This window comes from Corvus moneduloides, chromosome Z (genome assembly GCF_009650955.1).
Source record: "Corvus moneduloides isolate bCorMon1 chromosome Z, bCorMon1.pri, whole genome shotgun sequence".
NCBI classification, from domain to species: domain Eukaryota; kingdom Metazoa; phylum Chordata; class Aves; order Passeriformes; family Corvidae; genus Corvus; species Corvus moneduloides.
The window spans coordinates 33,072,510-33,091,436 of NC_045511.1; the positions used below are offsets into that span (position 1 = coordinate 33,072,510).

The 18,927-nt window shown below is 39.5% G+C and overlaps 1 protein-coding gene across 1 annotated transcript in view; it reads left to right on the top strand.

The window, feature by feature from the left end:
• Positions 1–4,084: 4,084 nt before the first annotated feature.
• The window catches only part of ADAMTS19 (ADAM metallopeptidase with thrombospondin type 1 motif 19), a 136,443-nt gene continuing 121,600 nt past the window's right edge, over positions 4,085–18,927 (top strand). Inside the window, exons 1-2 of the mRNA XM_032096782.1 lie at positions 4,085–4,532; positions 5,489–6,099. Coding sequence (XP_031952673.1) covers positions 4,448–4,532; positions 5,489–6,099 — 696 coding nt within the window. The 5' untranslated portion in view covers positions 4,085–4,447. The remainder of the gene's footprint in view (positions 4,533–5,488; positions 6,100–18,927) is intronic.

Consider the following 18,927-nt stretch of genomic DNA (forward strand, 5'->3'; position numbering starts at 1 on the left):
AAATAATTGCCAAGCACATTTTTTTTTTCTGAAAAAGGAATTACTAAATTGAAAGGGTATAATAAAAGAGCTGTGAAGGCCTATTCTGTTTAAGCCATGACTTGGACAAGCATTCTAAATAAATAGGGTAAATAGTGTGTTGAAAGTGTATTTTTAGCTGTCTAATACTATCCACAAATACCTTGATCAATGTGACTTTGAGAAGTAACTCACAAGGCAACAAGTTTAACGTGGGGGTAAATTTCACTGAATTACCTAAATTCAATTTAATCATATGAAGTAGTGGGGTGGCATAATGACATTGAGCTGCTACGGGCCTAACTTTGCCCTTTTAAAGTTGATGCACTTTAAACCAGTAGAGGTATTAAGCTCACAATAGTTTGACACATATCTTACTCAGCAGGTCATCCGATTGTACGACTGAGTTCAGACGTAACTGTAAGATTTGCTCTTTAGTAAGAGCTGCTAAAGAGAAGTTGTTTGAAGTGGTCTTAAATACATACCTCTTAAATAAACCTTTTGTTTTGAGCACACAAATAACAGAATATTGAATTACAGACTTAAGTGCTCAGAGTTTGTGAGCTAACAGACAGTGGAAATTCACTGTTCAGTCAAAGAGGAATATAGCATTTTCTAAAAGGGAAAAAAAACTTCCTTTGATTGATGCTTAGGTAGAGAAAACTTGCAGCATCGGTTCACATACATCTTGTGCATCAGAAGATATTTAGTTCAATCTTCTTTTAAACAAGTTTATTTATACTGAGATAACATTTGCAAAGCACCCCAGAAACAGGAAGATGTGAGTTTCTGTTTCTAATCTCAATGGACATATGATATGTGGCCTTAATGTAGTAAGCCCCATTCAAAACAGAATAGATTTTTTCCATTCATCCAGAATATTTTCTTAAGTTGTAAAAATGTGAAACATCTATAGTTAAAGATTTTTTAAAAATCAATGGCATCATCAATAGTTATATATAAAGCATATGCAAAAAATAATTAGTAACTATATCTGTGTGAAAAGGATTAAAGGTTTGCGGCTTTTTGGTAACAATTACTGGAGGAAATCTTGTATATAATGCAAAGCTGAGGTAATCTTAAAACACTTTTGTATGTATAAACTTGTATAAGTTTTTACAGTTAAATGATTAAGTAAAGAGAAAAAACAAACCAAGGAAAGTCTCTGACTCATGTGATGTTTATATTGCTAGAAGCTGATATTTTGAATTCACTAGAATGATCTGTCTATACTCACCTTAATCCCCAGAAATAAATCACTCTTAAAAGATAGTGAAAGAAATGAGGCTCTGGGGGAAGCAGGGATTCTGCCCTTGCTTATGTAAGGTAAGACAACAACTGCAGCACAGATTTAAATAAAACCATGGTTTGAGGGCTGTGGAAGAAAAATCACCGATGTCTTCAAAAGATGGCTTGAGATGTCTATGGTTTGTCATCAGTGATCATGAATGATGTTGGTATACTGAAGAAATGAAAAGTCAGCCTGTGGTGGGGGCTGGGAGAACCCTTGCCCTGCCAGTCCTTAAGGGACTGATGGCACAGTTCTGTAAATTTAACATCAGGGAGGACTAAAGAAAAGGAAAATGCCAAATCTCTGTTGAGAGATTGAGATTGTTGAGATGTCAACAAAATTAGGCTTATTTATCTCAGTCAGTAATGACTGATGAGGACATATTCTTTACCTCATTTTCTGGTTTTTTTTACTCATGTCAGTGAAATGGTCTGAATCACTGTAATATTTTACAAATTAACACATGCTTTACATTTGTGATTCTGCACAAGTCCCTTGAAATGCCAAAAGGCTTTGACCTTTCAGGTAGGTAATGCAATTTTACTGGAGCAAACTTAATGTTTCTTTTCATTTTGCTTTTTATCAAGTTTGAAGATACTATTTCTTCCAATTTGACAAATGCATAGTTAATAACACTTCCTGTACCATATGTTCTGTAAAATAAAAACTACTTCGCAGAGTTTTGATGGCTTTGTGATTAAGAAAATAGTCATTTGTAGAGTACATGTGGATACAATATTCTCTCTGCAAACTAACTGTGGTATGAAAGAATTGTTTTGTTCCTTTAATTCTTATTCTCTTAGACATAGGCTTCCCTGCACTAGTCTCATAGTGACGACAGTTAGCATGTGGTGGGCTACAATATCATCTACCAGCATTAACCTATGACCAGACTCTTTGTTAAAACTAATGAACACCAGTAGGGGCTCTATTTTATAGTGCACTTTCCCCAAACTTAAACATAGAGAACTTCCCCCTATATTTTTACTTTAACTACTGAAACAATAAAAACAAAACATAAAATGAACTAAAGAAATTTGTTGCAGCTCCATTTTAACTTTAGCTTGCCTTGTACTCATATGTAGAGAATTACTAAAAATGTTCTTTTTCCTTTGGCTGATGATAGAGTCAAACATATTAAAGTCTTTCTCAATTGGCATTTCTTAAAATGTCTTCACCCTTTGAAGTTTGTGTTGAAAAGGCCAAATTCTCCTTACCTTACTGTCAAAAACAGTGCTTTTGTCTTTTTACTAAGATTGTACATGTGAGTAAGAGAAGCAAATTTTGTCCAAAGGGATCAAAAACTTCAGCATATTGAAAAGTTATAGCAATTTACAGTTTTAAAGTAAGCAAAATCATATGCTATATCTTTTTACCTTATTCCTGCTTGTTATCCATTTATGTATTTTGTGATGTAAATGTATTCACAGTAAAGATCCTCTCTGTGCATTTTTGCATCTTGCCTGTACATTCTGATTTTTTATAACAAAAATACAATCAGAATTTCTATCTAGTACTTGCCTTATAAACCACATTTTGCAGCACTTCCTGATCAGTAAGGAGAGTTTTGGCTGTGAAAAGGCTGCAGGATTTGACCTATCAACTAGATTAGTACATATGTTGTTATTTATTTGGAAAACAAAGCTTCCCTTGAAATGCATTTTAAGGTCGCCTAATTATCAGGCAAATACCAGTCTGAAGCCCTGAAAAACTCCCCTCTTCCTAATCAATTCATCTTGTTTTCACTGGGTCCCTCTGATTTTGCTTAGTGTTAGTTGGCTCAGATGTCAAAAAAAAAAAAAAAAAGAAAAGAAATGAAAAAAGACCATCGTATGATTCATTTTACACGGGAAAAAAGTTAACAACTAATCAAAAATACTATTTGGAGGCAGCTGAGAATACCTACCCATGCAGCATACATTTCAAGCAGCTATTGAGCACAGCAGAGACTAAAAGCCAGCTGCATTTGGCTTCCGTGGAGTCTAAACGTGTTTTTTATTTGAGCTGTAACACGTGATTTTTGTTTGTTTGTATGTTTTGCTTTTTATTTTACACAACTAACTTCTAGAAAGAATTCTTACAACTTCTTAACTTCTCCTTAATGGCACAGATGGCTTTCCTCACCGCACTGAATTGCTCTGTTTTCCCTTAGGCACAGCAATCACCTTTGACACCAGTAACAGTAGGTAAAGCAGCAGAAGTTATGGCAAAATCCGACTTTTAGAGGGACGTATTTACCTGTTGCTTCTGCATTTCATGCTGATGCTAGATGTGCAGCTAAAGCTCTTTGCTCAACTCCTCATTTACTCATTCCTCTGCTGACAAGGGCCGGGGTGGAAAGTGATGGGTTTCCATGGAAAGCAGCGTGGTGGGGGCAAAAGGAGTTTAGAATCAAATTACACAAAACTAGGCAAAAGTGGTCAATGTCTGCTGCCCCCTGAATTTAGGCAAAGCCTCCGCAAGGCTCCGCTTGCTGGCGATAGGGATGAGGGGAGCCCTTCCTGCCGCCGGGGCGCGCGCCGTGCGCGCCCCTCACGGACGGGAGGGGCTGCCGGGGTGCGAAGCGCCGTCCCCCGGGGCCGGGGCTCGGCTGCTCGCGGACCCGCCCGGGCGCCTGCCCGCGGCCCGGCGGCGGGGTTGTGGCGGGGCGAAGGAAGGGGGGCCGCGGCGGGTGCCCGCCCGGGCGGGGCGGGGCGGGGCCGGACGGGACGGGGCCCGGCGCGTCCCGCCCCGTGGGGGCGAGCGGCGGGCGGGGGCAACGCGGTCGCTGCCGCCGGGGCGCAGCTGCCCGCCCGCCGCCGGGCGCTGAGTGCGCGCACGGGCCGCGCTCCTGCCTGCGTGCGCCCACACGCACACAGAGACACGCGCGCAGGGACACGCACACACACAGACACGCACACACACAGACACGCACACACACAGACACGCACACGCACACACGCCCGCCCGCCGTGCGCTGCGCATCCTGCGCCGCCGGTGCTGCCCGCCCGCCCCGCCGGGACGCGCCAGTCGCGGTCTCCCGCAGTTTCTCCGCGGGTGCCCAGGTGGCTGTGCCCCGCGGCGCTTCCCGCTCGGCCCGGCACGACTCAGCACGACCCTGCGTGTCTTGCCAGCCGGCGTCCCGCGGGCGCAGAGCCGATGGCTTTGGGCGGGAGGATGCGCCTGAGCCGCGTCTGCTGCGTGTTCTACCAGCTGTGCGTGCTGTCAAGCGGTCTCGGCGCAGGTAAGTGCGCGCCTTTCGCGGGACGGGCCGAGCCCGGGGCGGCCTCCGCGCCCCGCCGGCTGCCGGTGGCGGTACCTGGCCATTGTTAACCGCGCCCGCCCCCCGTAACCGATGGGTGATCAGATAATGCGCTCCTCGGCTGTGAGGGTGCACTGCGCAGCGCTCCTCTGTACGAGACCTGATTTCCACAGGCAGCCCTGTCATCTCTGCCGGCTGTGCTGTTCCTAGAGTGAGATGAATGTGTAAATAAAACCGTTTCCTGTCTCAGGCCAGCGGAGGTTGTGTGTACTCAGATGTTTATAAACATAATGCTGGCATGCTGGAATTTGGGTTGTATGTAGAGTGTGTGTGATATGCAGACATCACTAATTCGTGATTCTAATTCAGTTTCATTAGAAGAACTATCATGATACAGCATGTGCGTGCAACTGCCGCTTGTATGTGCAGCCATGGTGTGTGTGTGTTTATTTGGCTGAACTTTGGAAGGCATAATGGTTCTTACAAAACATGCTGAGAAGAAGGTTGAAATTTTCAGATTTGTGCAGGTTTTCCCCAGCAATTTTTTTTTAGCTATATGAAAAAGTTGTTACTTTGTCTAAATGATGAAGGGTTTATGCAACTTTTCTTGCTTGGAGGTGGTGATCAAAAGGAAGAACATCCCCAGCTGCTGGTACAAACATAACTTCTGCCCAGCTTGGGCTCCGGCTTTCTCTCAATGTTCAGCAGGACCCTGGTGTGTTCCAGACGCATCAACAGGCACAGACCCATCTAGCACCCCTGCTGTGTGTAAGGACAAGATGAAAGGGACAAATGAAGCCCACTGTATTTTGTGTGGTGTGCTTGTTGGTCTAGGAGTCAGAAGGACCATCTTGTGTTATCAAAGGGTACGTTTCTGGCAGGCACTGGATGCTGCTCGGTGCTCCACTCATTTAAAGCATCTGCTGGCTTTCCCACAGGTCTCCATGCTTCAGAAGAGACTGAGGAGTGGGAGATCGTCTTCCCTGCACTGTGGAGCCCGGGCCAGCAGGAGCCGACCGGTGGCAGTGGTGGTGGTGGGGGTTGCAACGTCGACCCCGGTAGTGGGAACCGAAGCAGCACTTTCAGCGCCCCAGTCACACCTAGCCCAGTGGCTGGCAGTTCCCGAGAGGTGCGTTCAGTCTCCTCCTCGGTAGATGGGCAGGTGCAGGCTGTAGGGGAGGCAGCAGAGGAAGAGGACACGGAGGATGAGTATGAGTCTCAGGAGTTTTACCACTGGTCCCCCCTGCCCCAGGGGTCTGGTGCTGCCTCTCAGCTGCCACCACCACCGTCCCCCCCACCACCACCTCCAGCAGAGGATGGAGACGAAGTGCTGCTGAGGATCCCAGCTTTTGCTCGGGAACTCTACCTGCTGCTCAAGAGGGACAGCCGCTTCCTGGCTCCTGGCTTTGCCGTGGAAGAGCGGCTCGGGGCTGAGGGCAAAAGTCCACCCAGTGCTGCACAGTCGCAACCTGAGAGAGCCTGTTACTACAGTGGTGCTGTCCTCCGCTACCCGGGCTCCTTCGCCTCCTTCAGTACCTGTGGTGGATTGGTAAGATGACCTTGCATGCAGCAGTAGTACCCAGGTCTCCATCCAAGTCTGCTTCATCTGTTGCTTTTCACTCCCATTCTTTTCTTAAGGTCTTCTTTCTTCCATATTATCTTGGGTCCTACCTCTGTACCTACCCTTCTTCTTAACAATTTTCCTATTCATACTCTTCTCATAACATTTCTCAGATCCATAATTCTGCTTTTAGCCTGTACAATAGTGATATTATTTATCCCATTTCCAGATACATACCTTTCTGGTTTTGGATTTCCATCTTCTTATACCATCCTTTCTTCAACTTTTCTCATCTCCATCTGTAATTTTATCTTGCTGTCCATGGATGTCTGTAATTAGGTATCTCCATGCTCCCTCTCCTTTCTTTTCACTGTGTCATCATCTCTCCTTCAGTCCATCTGTAATCCATTTTCTCTTCATTCTCATCCTGTATTCTAAAGTTATCTTCCTCCTTTGTATTATCTCAGTTTTCAAACTGTTCTGTCTTTCCTATTTCTACCAGTATTTTACCAGTGTCTCCTTTCTCCTGTTCATTATTCCTTTTTTCATCTCTTCGGCCTTTTTTCTCTACCTCACAGCTTCCCACATGTGGTACCTGTAGTTACTTGAATTTGGGACTTCTTTCCTTTTAACTCCTCCACAGAAGAATGCAATGAGTGTGTTCTCAGCAGAAATATTAATACAGTCAGACCTTTTAAATTGTTACCACTTCTGTGGCATACCTCTCTTATTTAAAACAAGTTTCTCCTGCTATTATTTCTGTTGCATCAATCATGATTTTTGCCAGATAAAGAGGGTACACTGACAACAGCAGTGATGATCCAAAGAGCTGCAGTCCTAAGGTACTTGTGGGTTGATGGAAAGTGTGGAAAGAAAGTTTACCTGCGATGGTACAGAATGCTGGCAGGATCTAAAACAGAACTGATTATTGCTACTGTTTTTCTCATTTGTGGCCCTTATGTAGCATCATAAATGCATGTACCTGCAGCACATTACAGAATTTAGAATACAAAGAGTAACGGTGCTAGAAAGGGTTAACATCCTCCATGATCCTGGGGTTGGGGTGTAAATCACCATAACCACATGACAGATATTTTCTTGTATTTTTTTTCTGAATTTGAACATCTAACTTGTTCCACTGTTGATTCTTGAAGATGTGCCTTTTTATTTGTATGGCCGTGAAGTGAAACCAGGTAAAATGTGGAAATTTTGACTGCTTATTCATTTGCCTGTTTGAACTTATTCAAAAATCAACACAAACTGAAAATGGTGGATTGACACCAAATAAAATATTTGCCTGCACTCCTGCAAAGTGACACCGCCAAGTTTCACACAAGTCTAAGTGGCTGGCATCAAATTATTGATATTTTGTCAGATTTTCCGAAGCATGGTAGTAGAATTAATTGTGGAGAAAAATACTGAAAGTCAAGTGATGGTAGTTTGAAAGCAGTCAGGTAAAAGAGTTTTGTATTCATGAAAAACATTTGACTTCTGTGCTCCTTTTTATTTTGACAGTTTTACTTCCTTCTACATTGTGTTTGGGTAAAATTAGGTTAGAAAATCTTAGTAAAGAAATTGGTGGAAGTAATTATCACCTTTTTATTATGTCTGCTCAAAAGCCATGTACATCATTGCATGTCTGTAACACCTCTGATTTGTTATAAAAATTGAAATTCACTTTTTGGATAGATCCCAGTTTCTTAAGAGGCCCATTAGTAATATTTGATTCTGTTAGACTTTACTAGGAGTACCAGCTTACTCCAAAGCGTTTGGCCATCTAAGCATGCATGTGACCAGATCATGTTCCCCATCTAGAAAGCTGCAGCTGAAACATAAAGTATTCTGTGTATCTCAAAATTGGAAACTGTTGTTGATGTTGACTGGTGTTGCCATGATCCTCAACTGCATAGTCTTGTTTGTGGTGAAACAGTTAAGCAGCAGTTTTTCCTGAGAGTGTTGCTGTGTCAGGCATAGTTAAAAAAAATTGCACAGTGCTATTATGTCAAAGTTGTCATAACAAATCCTAAGCTATTTGTCATTCTTTATTCAGTCATTGCTTGGGCTCTATTACATATATAAGTTGCTGAGTTTCCAAGAGTATTGAAAAAACATCCTAACATGCGTTGCATATTCCACCCTGTTTCGTCTAGGCCTGGCCCTGCAAATAGGACCAAGCACTATTTCAAACTACATTTTCTTTTTTTAAGATGTAAAATAACACTGAAACTTGAACCCACAAATATTTTATTGTAGTTACTGGAATTAGAATTTATTTTTTCATTTTAAATATAAAGACATTTCAGAGAAAATATGAATTTAGATATACACTAATTTCAAAGCTTAGCAGACTTTGGGCTAGGTTTAGTAAGCTGCATACATTTTGGTAAAATGTGGGCTAATACGCAGCTTAGATTACACCATTCTGCTCTTCAGAAATGGCCTTTTAGTGAGTCTTTGCTCACCAAGTACATTAAGTGTAGTCTGATGGACAACAGTGATTTTGCCATGTAGGAGGAAGGGTGAAGGAGTGCAGTGGTTTGGCCATCATATGCAGGGAAAGGTCGTACCTGGCTGTACAGATGTATGGCTGTTGCTGTAGGACTAGTTTTGTCAAAAGGTACTGCATCTTCAGTAAATTAAAGAGAGGCCTTAGGTGAAACTGTTGTACCATCCACACAGAATGCTGGTGTCCGTTCCAACTTCTCAAGGCACAGAGACCTGACATGCCAATGATATTCAGGAAATTGGAAAAAAAAGTCTGTGTAGAAATCAACTTCTACTTCTATACAGAGAAAAGCAGAAGAATATTGATGCAGATGTTAGGGGCCTTATCCCTCTGAAGCTGAAATTTAGATGCTTTTTTAATATTTCAATGGTTGTACTTGTGTAAAGCATCTAACATACAGCACAACATTAAAGCTTCCCCATATTATTTCACAGTTTTTGAGAGCTTCAGTAGTGTGTTTTTTCTTAAGCTGCTTGCCAAGAACCAGTATGGAGGGGTGATAATAATGGGGCTCCTAACATACCATGAAAGTAATGCAAAAACACAAATGAGAAATGAAAGCTGTACTCCTAGGTAATTACTAACCAAATTCTGACTGCGGGTGTGGTCTTCATCCAGCCACTTACCTGGCAAATGAAGGAAACATAACTCAGTGGTTATTTTCTAATGAATCTAAAGGTTGGAGATAGGCATAGACTCTCTAGAAACTTCATCATGGTGACTTTGGTGCAATCTCAGAGCTCACATGATCAATGGTGACAGTCCTCTCCAGCTCCTTGGTAAAACACTTGTGGATGCTTACATCTCTTTGAATCTCAGTGGGATTTACTCTGAGTACATTTTGGGATTCTGCACTGGTGCTCTGGGAAAAAGGAGAGGTTTCCAAGGATTCTCCCATCTGTATGCCGACTGCCTGCTTTTTGTTCATGGTTAGCCAAATACCAGGATGTAAACAGTTCTGCTGATGCCAGTGAGACTGTTCTGAAACTGATGAATTGCAGAGCTGGACCATTAATTATTTAAATGCTTTTTTCTTCTGTTTGCTTGTGTTCTGCCATAATATTTGAAATAAGAAAAAAGTTGTGTCAAAGGTTATTTGTGGCTGGTAATACATATATGTATGTGGTAATTCTTTTTATAGCATGATGTAGGAGAAATTTACTGTGGACTTAAGAAATCAGACTACTGGTTCTTTATCTACTGCTAGAATGAAAGTTGAAGTAGTCTCACTGCTTTTCCCACAGAGTGCTGTAAACATGGCAGATGTGTGCTTTATCCCCTACTCATTTCATTTCAAAAAGAGAGGTTTTACTACAATTTTTTCTCAGTAATTAATTCCTTAGCTAGTACTCTATGGCTGTATACTGACAGGCATGCGTTTCCCCAATATTTCTTCTTATTTCAGCTGAAACAGTTTGCAATAAATAGAGAACAGCTATTTCTGTTTAGGCAGAGAAAGGATTTGAATGCTTTTTTTATTTCTAAAGCAATGGGGTATGTTTAGACTTTCAGGAAGTGCAAACAGGAGCAAAGACAGAGAGGACGGACAGAACAATGCAGCTTCTTACCGCTGTGCTGTTCATCTCAGCTTCTTAGCAGGTTGTCTAACAGAACATCTCTGGAGCTCTACCTGAGAAGACAACATTGACATTTGGGTTAATTTACTGGAGAGAAGTTTTGAAATTCATCTGATTTTCACTGGATGTTAAGAAAGTGAATCAGGCAATAGCATATTTATAGTTCTGATGAATCTGTGTAAAATACTATTTGCAATTAAAAGTAATGTGCATTTTCACAGTGATGTGAGTTTGAACAAGTCTCAGCGTATCTCCAGTCCAGGGAATAGCTCTCTCTACAGAAGTGTATGGTGCTTTTATTAGGCCTCGTTGCCAGTAACAAGCACATATTAAAAAATCTGACCGATAGTTTATAGACAAGTACTTCACCTGCATAGCACTATCCAAAGCAATGCTGCCAGCATAAGCAAAAGAATGGATGACAGTTGTTCTGTGCCATGCCGAAATGTGCCAAATGTCATTGGACAGCAGAATTTCAATTAATATTTCTGATTGCAATGTTCTACTTTTACAATAAAACAGAAGTAAATAAGGATGTGAAAAACCTACATGCCTTCCATTGGCTAATGGAAGCGCTTCAGTAAGATTTGAATAAAACCTGAAGCGCCTCTACAGGAAATGCATGACTTTTTTTTTACTTCTGACACAAACTAGGTTTTGAATATTAGTGTTATTAACTACTAGTAATTGAATGACACATGATGGATTAAAAATATTTTAGATTTCTTATAATATTCTAATTTCACATGTCCCTTACATTCAGGACACTGGAGCTTCTAGAAATCTGGAATTTTTATTTTGTACCTGTCCATTGAGGACAGTCTAACTTCGTAGCTTGTCTCAGAATAAGCAGAATGAAATTAGAATGAACAATAGTAATCCATTAATAAATTTGTATTTTCCTACAATTCTGCACACAATCACTTTTGGGGATAGGATTCACCCCAAAAAAAGGCTGAATCTATGTTTTGACATCTTTCTTCCTAGACAGGGATTTTAACCTCAGTGTTTCAACATTTTTATATGGGAAAAATCCCAGTGAATATAGTTCTTAGTTACACTTCCTCGTGATTCCTGCAATGAGAATAGTGCCTTGACACTGACCATGCCTTAATTATGCCTCCCCTGATGGGGGAGAATTTTAGAGTCTTTGCCAGGAGTCCGAGAGACGAACGGGGCCATCAGCCTTCTCTGCTTTCAGATAGTTGTTTATTAAGTCTTATCAGAGAAATAGAGCCACTTAACATGACCCAGACATTAAGAAGACAGAACAGAGAATGCAGGAGAATGCCAAATTATCAAGATTACACAGCCTTTTTAAAGGTAAATTAACCAATGGTCACCAAAAGTGTACATTATTTTTAGTTTTCCACCAATGTATAATAAATCATCTAGTCACGTAGACAGGAGCTGAGGAATTCTTTATCCCATCATCCCAAACTACTTCTACTGCAGAATATGGATTAGTAGAAGAAGAGGGTCTGGAGAACAACAACAATCCTCCATTTTGAAGTTTTTTGCTTTTATCTATTTACTATATTAACAAACCCAAATCCTCTAAATTTTCACTCTTTGACAATCTTACATAGTATTCTATCACCTAGTTCACACCAGTGTAGATTCTAATTCTTCCCAGAGGGTAGGCAATTTTCTCCATGGACGAAGGTCAAAAACAGTGTTGTCCAGGGGTGTAGAACCCTTCATAACAGGCAGAGAAATATTCTCTGCACTCTGGGGTCCTACAGTGCCTGATATGGCATGTATAGTTGAATTTTTGGGCAGGTCAAACAGTTTTGGAGAGCTTCTACCTTTTGGTTGCACAGCTTTCAGTGGCAGTGCAGTACTTAACCTGCTGCAACTCCTTTCCTGGCATAGGATCTGATGGATTGAGAATGAATAGGCTGTTTGCGTGTGGTGTGGGTAATGAGTCTGTTTGCTGTGCAGTGGACATGCAAGCTAAAATCTTGCTTTTGTGAGTATCCCTGCTTTTATGCGCCTCTGGGAGGAGGTGGTCAGAACAACTCATACATTTGGGCTTCATACATCGCCCTGGGAAGCTGTGCTGTTACAGCATGTGAGCTCCTGCTGTAAGGCTCTGAGAGTTACATAGAGTTCTTGTATCGATCAGGCCGGAATGCAACTGCCCCATTACACATCCCGAATCATACAGTACCAACATGCAAGCTGAAATGGGTTAAATACTCAGCCTTTTGTCAACCAAATGTAGTGCCCCTTCCTCCCTACCTCAGTGACCCTTGCAGTTATACATCCGTATTGAGTAACTTCCACACCAGATGCTTTTCCAAAAGAAATTTGAGACAATTACAGCTTCTTTTATGTTCGTGGTAAGCATTAGAAAACAGAGATCACCAACAATTTTTTTAAAAAAGGGTAAAGAAAAGAGACTGTTAGCAGTCTTTATGGTCCATTTGATACATACAGGCTAAAGTTTGACATTGCAGGAGGAGGATTATAAAATTGAATAGGATTATCATTACAGGCTGCCAGAATAAAATTAAGTACACACTCTCTCCTTCTATTCACCCAGCTTCCTGGGATCTTAAGGGAGAACAAACAGAAGCAGTCTGCCTACTGTTTCATTACAAGTTTGTTAGAGAAATGAAACTTTACTGACGGGGACAGAAATAAATGTGTGAATGAGGATACTCTATGAGTATCCCATTCTGAGAATTCACAGGTTCAACAAGATTTGCTTTGTTGATTTTAAAGTGTGCCTTATTTGTGTTTTAAACACCTTTAAATGGGTAATATAAAATTTCTTATCAGTATAAATAGATGAGTGAGGTAGGACATGAGTGGAAATGTTAGAACAGAAAGCAGGTTTGCTCTGTTATCAAAGTGTTTTGAGTCTTTTTTCCTCAGAAAAAACCCCAAGCATTCCTGGGAAAACAAAGCATTGGACAAAAAATTAGTTGGAGAATGAATGAAAAGAGGTAGTGCTCCTGGAGGAATGCATTCTTTCACTGTCTGTGTTGAAACTCATTTGGATTGTTCCTCCTGGATTTACAGGACAGTGGAAGGTGGGAAAGAGGAGGGCAGCCAGATCCGTAGGAAGTCTGGTTTCCAACAGGACAAAAAAAGTTGTTTACATGAGGTTACTTTGGCATGCTTAGGCAGAGGCACATCTGCCACATTTTTGCCTCCAGCTAAAGCTTAGCTGCTGTAATTGTAGTGTTTCTGTTATATTCAAATCCCTTTATTAAAATATCACATTGAAAATGTAATGAAGCAGAACTCAACACAAAGTAGAGAAGCCCAAGAAAATTAAAATGGAGGGAGTGACTGTGGCCAGCTGAATAACTAGCAAAACACTATTAATGCTATTAACAAACTAGCTGAACAGTGAGTTAGTTACAAACAAAACTGTTAAATCTAGGTTGTGGGGTGGGGTTTGTTTTGTTTTGGTTTGGTTTTTTCTTTTCTTTCTTTTTAATAAAGGAAAGGAGTACTGGAGATGGCTTCCCTTTAAAAGTTCGATTACTGTCATTAAGTGCCATAAACCAACAAAGATCTGCTTAAAGATAAAGGAATGAACTCTCTTTGTTCCTGTTTTCCTGCTGGGGTTCTGATGCTGCAGTCTGTTGCTATTTTTCTTTATCTTTCTGATGAAATATCTTTTGTTCAGATTTTTGTTTTGTGTATCTGTGAACTCTTCCTAATTCATAAGAAGGATATGTCTTTTAAACAGAGAACACTAACATTAATGTAAAGCTGAAAGGTTTAGAAAATCAGGTTTGACTTAGGCCAAGACTACCTTTGAACTATAACAATCTCTGTTTCCTTTAATATTAAACGCTGTGGCATGGTATGTGAGATTTTGGGCCACAATGCCTCAGACCATGTGGTAATGATTCCTTCTTCTAAGAGCTATCCTACAATCATGCAGTCGCTCAATCCTGAGACAGCTTTGATTTGTGATTCTAATCCTGCTTATAATAGCCTGCTTTCTTCCTAAAGTGCTTAGTTTCAGTAAAAATACTTCCTTTGAAATATATTTCTGAGTGATAATCAGAAATGAGAAATACACTATCTCCAGAGTGGCTTTATTTGAAAAAAAATTGAGATTGCTGTGCATCATCTCAGATCTCTACCCGTTGTAATTAACGTATAAAATTGTCAAGGTTATTTTTCAAGATAGAGAAGTGAGGTGGCAAAGGAGAAAAACTGGGTAATTCCATTAATTAAATTAGTAAATTAGTGAAGTTCTGGCCTCCTAATTTGAAGTTAACTGCTTTAAAAAGAAAAGGCAGAGCACTGAGTGTCTCCCAGCTACAACTGCTGTTAATGAAACCAACATTTTCTTCAGAACATGTATCCCTGGCTTATATATCTCATGTATGTGCCAATTGTTTCTTCTCTAGCAAATGAACCAGGATTTTTAAAAGAACCAAATGTTCTCCATGTCGCAACCCTTGTAATATTACGTTAAAAGGACTGTTCTTTTTCTTTTTAAAATGTTTTCTTGCAGGAGTGGATATTATTGTGGTTGTTAATGATGAATTGTGACGGGGTGGAGGCAGAAAGGAGCAACATCCATGGTCTCCATGCTAAATAACATAAAAATAGGGGGAGCTGGGAAATAGGGAAAAAACCAATAGAAAGCATTAGGTGCGAGAGCTGTGAGATTGATATTAAGTGAGAATATTCAAGGAGGAGTCTGTGAAAGCCAAGGGTTGTGTAGAAGTAGTATTCAAATGGTGATCATACCTCAGTAGATGGGAGTGAGACAAAGCCATTTGGATTTGTGGCAGAGTGAGGTGTTTGCAGAAGTTTTTCTGTGGAGTGTGTGTCTTTCCTTGGTTTACACAGATCTCTCGGGTGACTTCAGGGATATAGCATGGTTGGTTTCTCCTTGCAGAATCAACAATGTAGTGGAAGTAGTGTGAACTACACTGAGCCATGTGCATGAACATGTGTGTTACATTGCATATCCAGGCAGTAGTTGGTCAAATTTTTATAAACCAATAGCCCAAAACATAATAGTTTTAAGATCAGATGTGCATCTGCAGTGCATTAACAGTTCAGTTAACTTTTTGTTGTTTACATGTCATTGCCTGGACAATCTGGTCTTCTTGTTTATTTTTATTGCTTCTCATATGCCATCATAAATAAGCAATAAGTATTATTTGGAAGTGAAAGAATGAAGAATATTTCAAGTGTTAATTTTAGAACAGTTGATTTAGAATGAGAAATCAGTCTCCTAACATTAGCTGCTAGTAATACATACATCTGCACGTAAGTGAATAGAAGTAAAATTTTTTTGGAAGCCGGTGCTGTTGAATGTTTTTCTTGGGTCTACCAGTACTTCAGTCAGAATTATTTTCTGAATGAGTTTTGCATCCAAAAATGTAGAAATGTGCCCAAAACTGACTTGTGAAGTGATTTAGTTTCTGTGTGATTATCTTCCAACAATTGCATATGCTTGTTTTATGATCTCAGCTGTGCTACCTTAAGTTCTCATTAGATGTCAGAAGTTTAACTGGGTCAAGTCAGGTCAAGCTTATTTAGATAGCAGTAAGTTAAGGAAAATACAGCTATTTCTGCACAAGATGTTAATTCAGCTGAGGACAACTTCTTATGCTTCAGTACAAAGTAAATGTCCTGTTACGTCCCTCTGGGCTTCAGGGTATGCTGGGTGGGAGAAGTGCCCGAGTGATGGCTACAGCCATTATAGTAATGCCGTCTTTTGTATAGAATGTTAAACTGTGCTTCAGATGTGCTTAAAATTTGGAGTGCTCTTCTTTTTTCTTTCTTTTTTTTTTTAATTTTGCTTGTTTGTTTTGTTTTTGTTGTTAGTTGTTTGTTAGTTCGCTTGGTTTTTTGTTTGGTTTTGGTTTTTTTTTTGTTTTTGTCAGATTAGCCTGGCAATTGGATTATAACCCTGAAAACTCAGATGTAACTGTTCTTCAAGGCACGTATGAAGTGCTTTGGTCTTCTTCTGAAACTGGGAGACAGGAAATAAAAGGGACATCATAAGGGACACATTTTCTCTTAATATTTAATTGTGGTCTTAATTCTGAAAAATACATTTAAGCATGAAGCTGTCTGTATCTGTTTCTGTTGTAAATTGTGTGTGAAACTCTTCTAATTTGCACAACTTTTGAAACCTCCTGAGAATTGACAATCTTGTTGTAAGGTAGGAGACAGGAAGTTGCTTAAGTGATTTTATGCCTACGTAAGAGATTGCCAATCTCTTTCGTCTCTTTGTGACATCAGTGGACCTCGCCTCAAATATTTATTTAGAAACACATGAGGGTAGTGAGGGAGTTTAAAGAAGAAGAGGGCTTATAGAGTAAAATGGATGTAATTAGGCATGTAAAAAGCTTAGTTTTCTTCTGTAGTAACCTATCTAAGGAAGCACAGTAATAACAACACATTTCTTGGATGTCTCTTCAGGGTTGTTTTTTTTTTTTTCGTCCAATACTAAATCATTTGCATTGGAAATAATGGAAGGAAATAATTGCTTTCCTTTGTATTTCATGTTGCATAATAAATCCTTTGCTTATTTCATTTAACCAACTTTGCTTAAAAGTGACCAATCAAGACTAATGGTACTTGGTTCAAGATGCTAATGTCAAAACTCGATTCTGATCACCATTTGTGTTCTTTTGCACATAAAATCAAACTCTCTAACTTAAAAGGAAAAAAACCTTAATCCAAATATTTATTCTTCTAGTTTAAATAATAGTTCTTGAAAAATAATTAGATACTGTACCTTCTTTCCTGAGGGTAGGAGAGCTTTAGTTGCTTTGTGCAAGAAAAGGTAAATTGATTTTTTTTCCCTCAAAAAAAGAAAGGAGGATCTAGGTTTAGAAGTTGAAAGCAAAATACTATGTATAGTTTGGAAAAAAACCCCTGAATTTCAGTTAGGAGTCATAGAAGAATATCACTGCTATATATTTTTAACTTTTTAAAACAATGTTGTGAGAGTTTTGTTTATTTCTCTTAAAGCTGACTGTTTTGGATTAATGTAATTCTAGACAGATATAAAAAAGCCTAAGCATAACTTTATTTTATAGAAGGACTAACTTTATTTGTTGTAGTTCTATACCTATAAATATATTTTACTTTCCTTTCTTGAATTACTGTTTTCCACAGTTAGTAGTTTTGGCAAATTGCAAATTTGAATGAAACTGAGTTTCATGGAGTGTTGCCTTGAATTAAATAATGTTTAATAATAGTAATAATAGGAGCAAATCAGCCTCTCTGTCAGAAAGAAACCAAGATAATGGAGTCGTGGATAGATATTTCAATAAGGATTAGCAGCGATTAAATTTCTCTATGGACAATCATGGGTGTGTTTTGGAACTCTGCCATATCCTTCTGTGGCTACAATGAAAGCACATGGGTTTGAACAATGGTAACTCATTGGTATGCACTATTTAAGTATTTTACATGGATGAATCAATTTAAGCTTGGATCCCTTGTATTGGCCTTCTTGGTACTAGTCTAGGTGTTTTATCTGATGGAGATTACTTGCACAGTTGTTGATATTTTCTGTTTAACCTCCTGCATGGGACTAGGTGTAGAATGCTTAGTGCTCATCCTTTGTGTATTATTATATTATTTCCTCCATAAAGTACCATTTCAGATTCTGATGGTATAAAATCCAGGCTTGCACTAAAGAAATGGCTTTAATGCTGTTTCATTAGCTAAAGGTACAGCACTTTGATTCATATTCCAAAAGAGAGGTTTTTAGTCTTACCACAAGAATTGCTGAAGTTACTCATATTACACCAAAATGTTCTAAAGAAACGTCTTTATGAGCATTGAGCCTTTAATTGCAAGGATTTTTTCCTGAGGTGGTATGTTTCCATAGATGTTGTTTTTTCTGTAACTAGTCACGCTTAGCTGCGCAGAGAGACTTTCTTAGACAGTATTAATAACGACTGAAACATTGCTGTGAAATAAGTGATCTGAAGTATCACTAAACCAGCTTATTGTAAAGAATTTTTAACTTAAGTTTTTATGGAATAAAGTTTTTTAAATCCTGGCTCACTTTATAGAAACTCTTGTATTTATTCTGGAAAGGAGTTATGGCTGGGTTTGTGAATTTTATTTTTTTTTTAACAGTAAGTCAGTGGTTGTGTTCCACTTTATATAGCATTTACTTGATGAACAAAACCAAACGATTGTTAATATCATGACTTAGTTAGGACAAAATGATAGACACAATCTACAGGTTAGGTGGCTGTTTTAAAAATCGATTTTTTTTGAATTCTGCAAGTAAAGGGCTGTGCCAGGCTTGTTAAAATATAATTCTATTTTGATTTTTCATTTTGATTGTAGTTTTATTTTATTGGCCTATATTAGTCGTCTGTGGTTGGTTGAACATATTGCTCCAGCATACTTTTGAAGCAAAATAAAGTAAGGCTTTTCAGAACATTTCAGGCAACAGACAGGAAGCCCTTTTATGCGTCAGTTGGTGCATGCACCAACAATGGAGTTGAAGTCATGCAACCACATAAAATTTATATTTAATACAGGATTGTACAGGGGACAAAATGCAGATCTTTGTCCCTAGTATGCAAGCATTTGATATTTTTTGGTTTTTTTCCTCAGGTTTAGCAGCCTTGATAGTTGGTTAATGCTTTCTTTTGTAATGGTGGTTAGTTTTTTTCATTCATGTGGAAACTGTGCTTCAACCACAGTCAGCTCTGATCATTGTGTTCTTAATGAACCAAACTGAAGACATGGCCCTTTTATTACTTC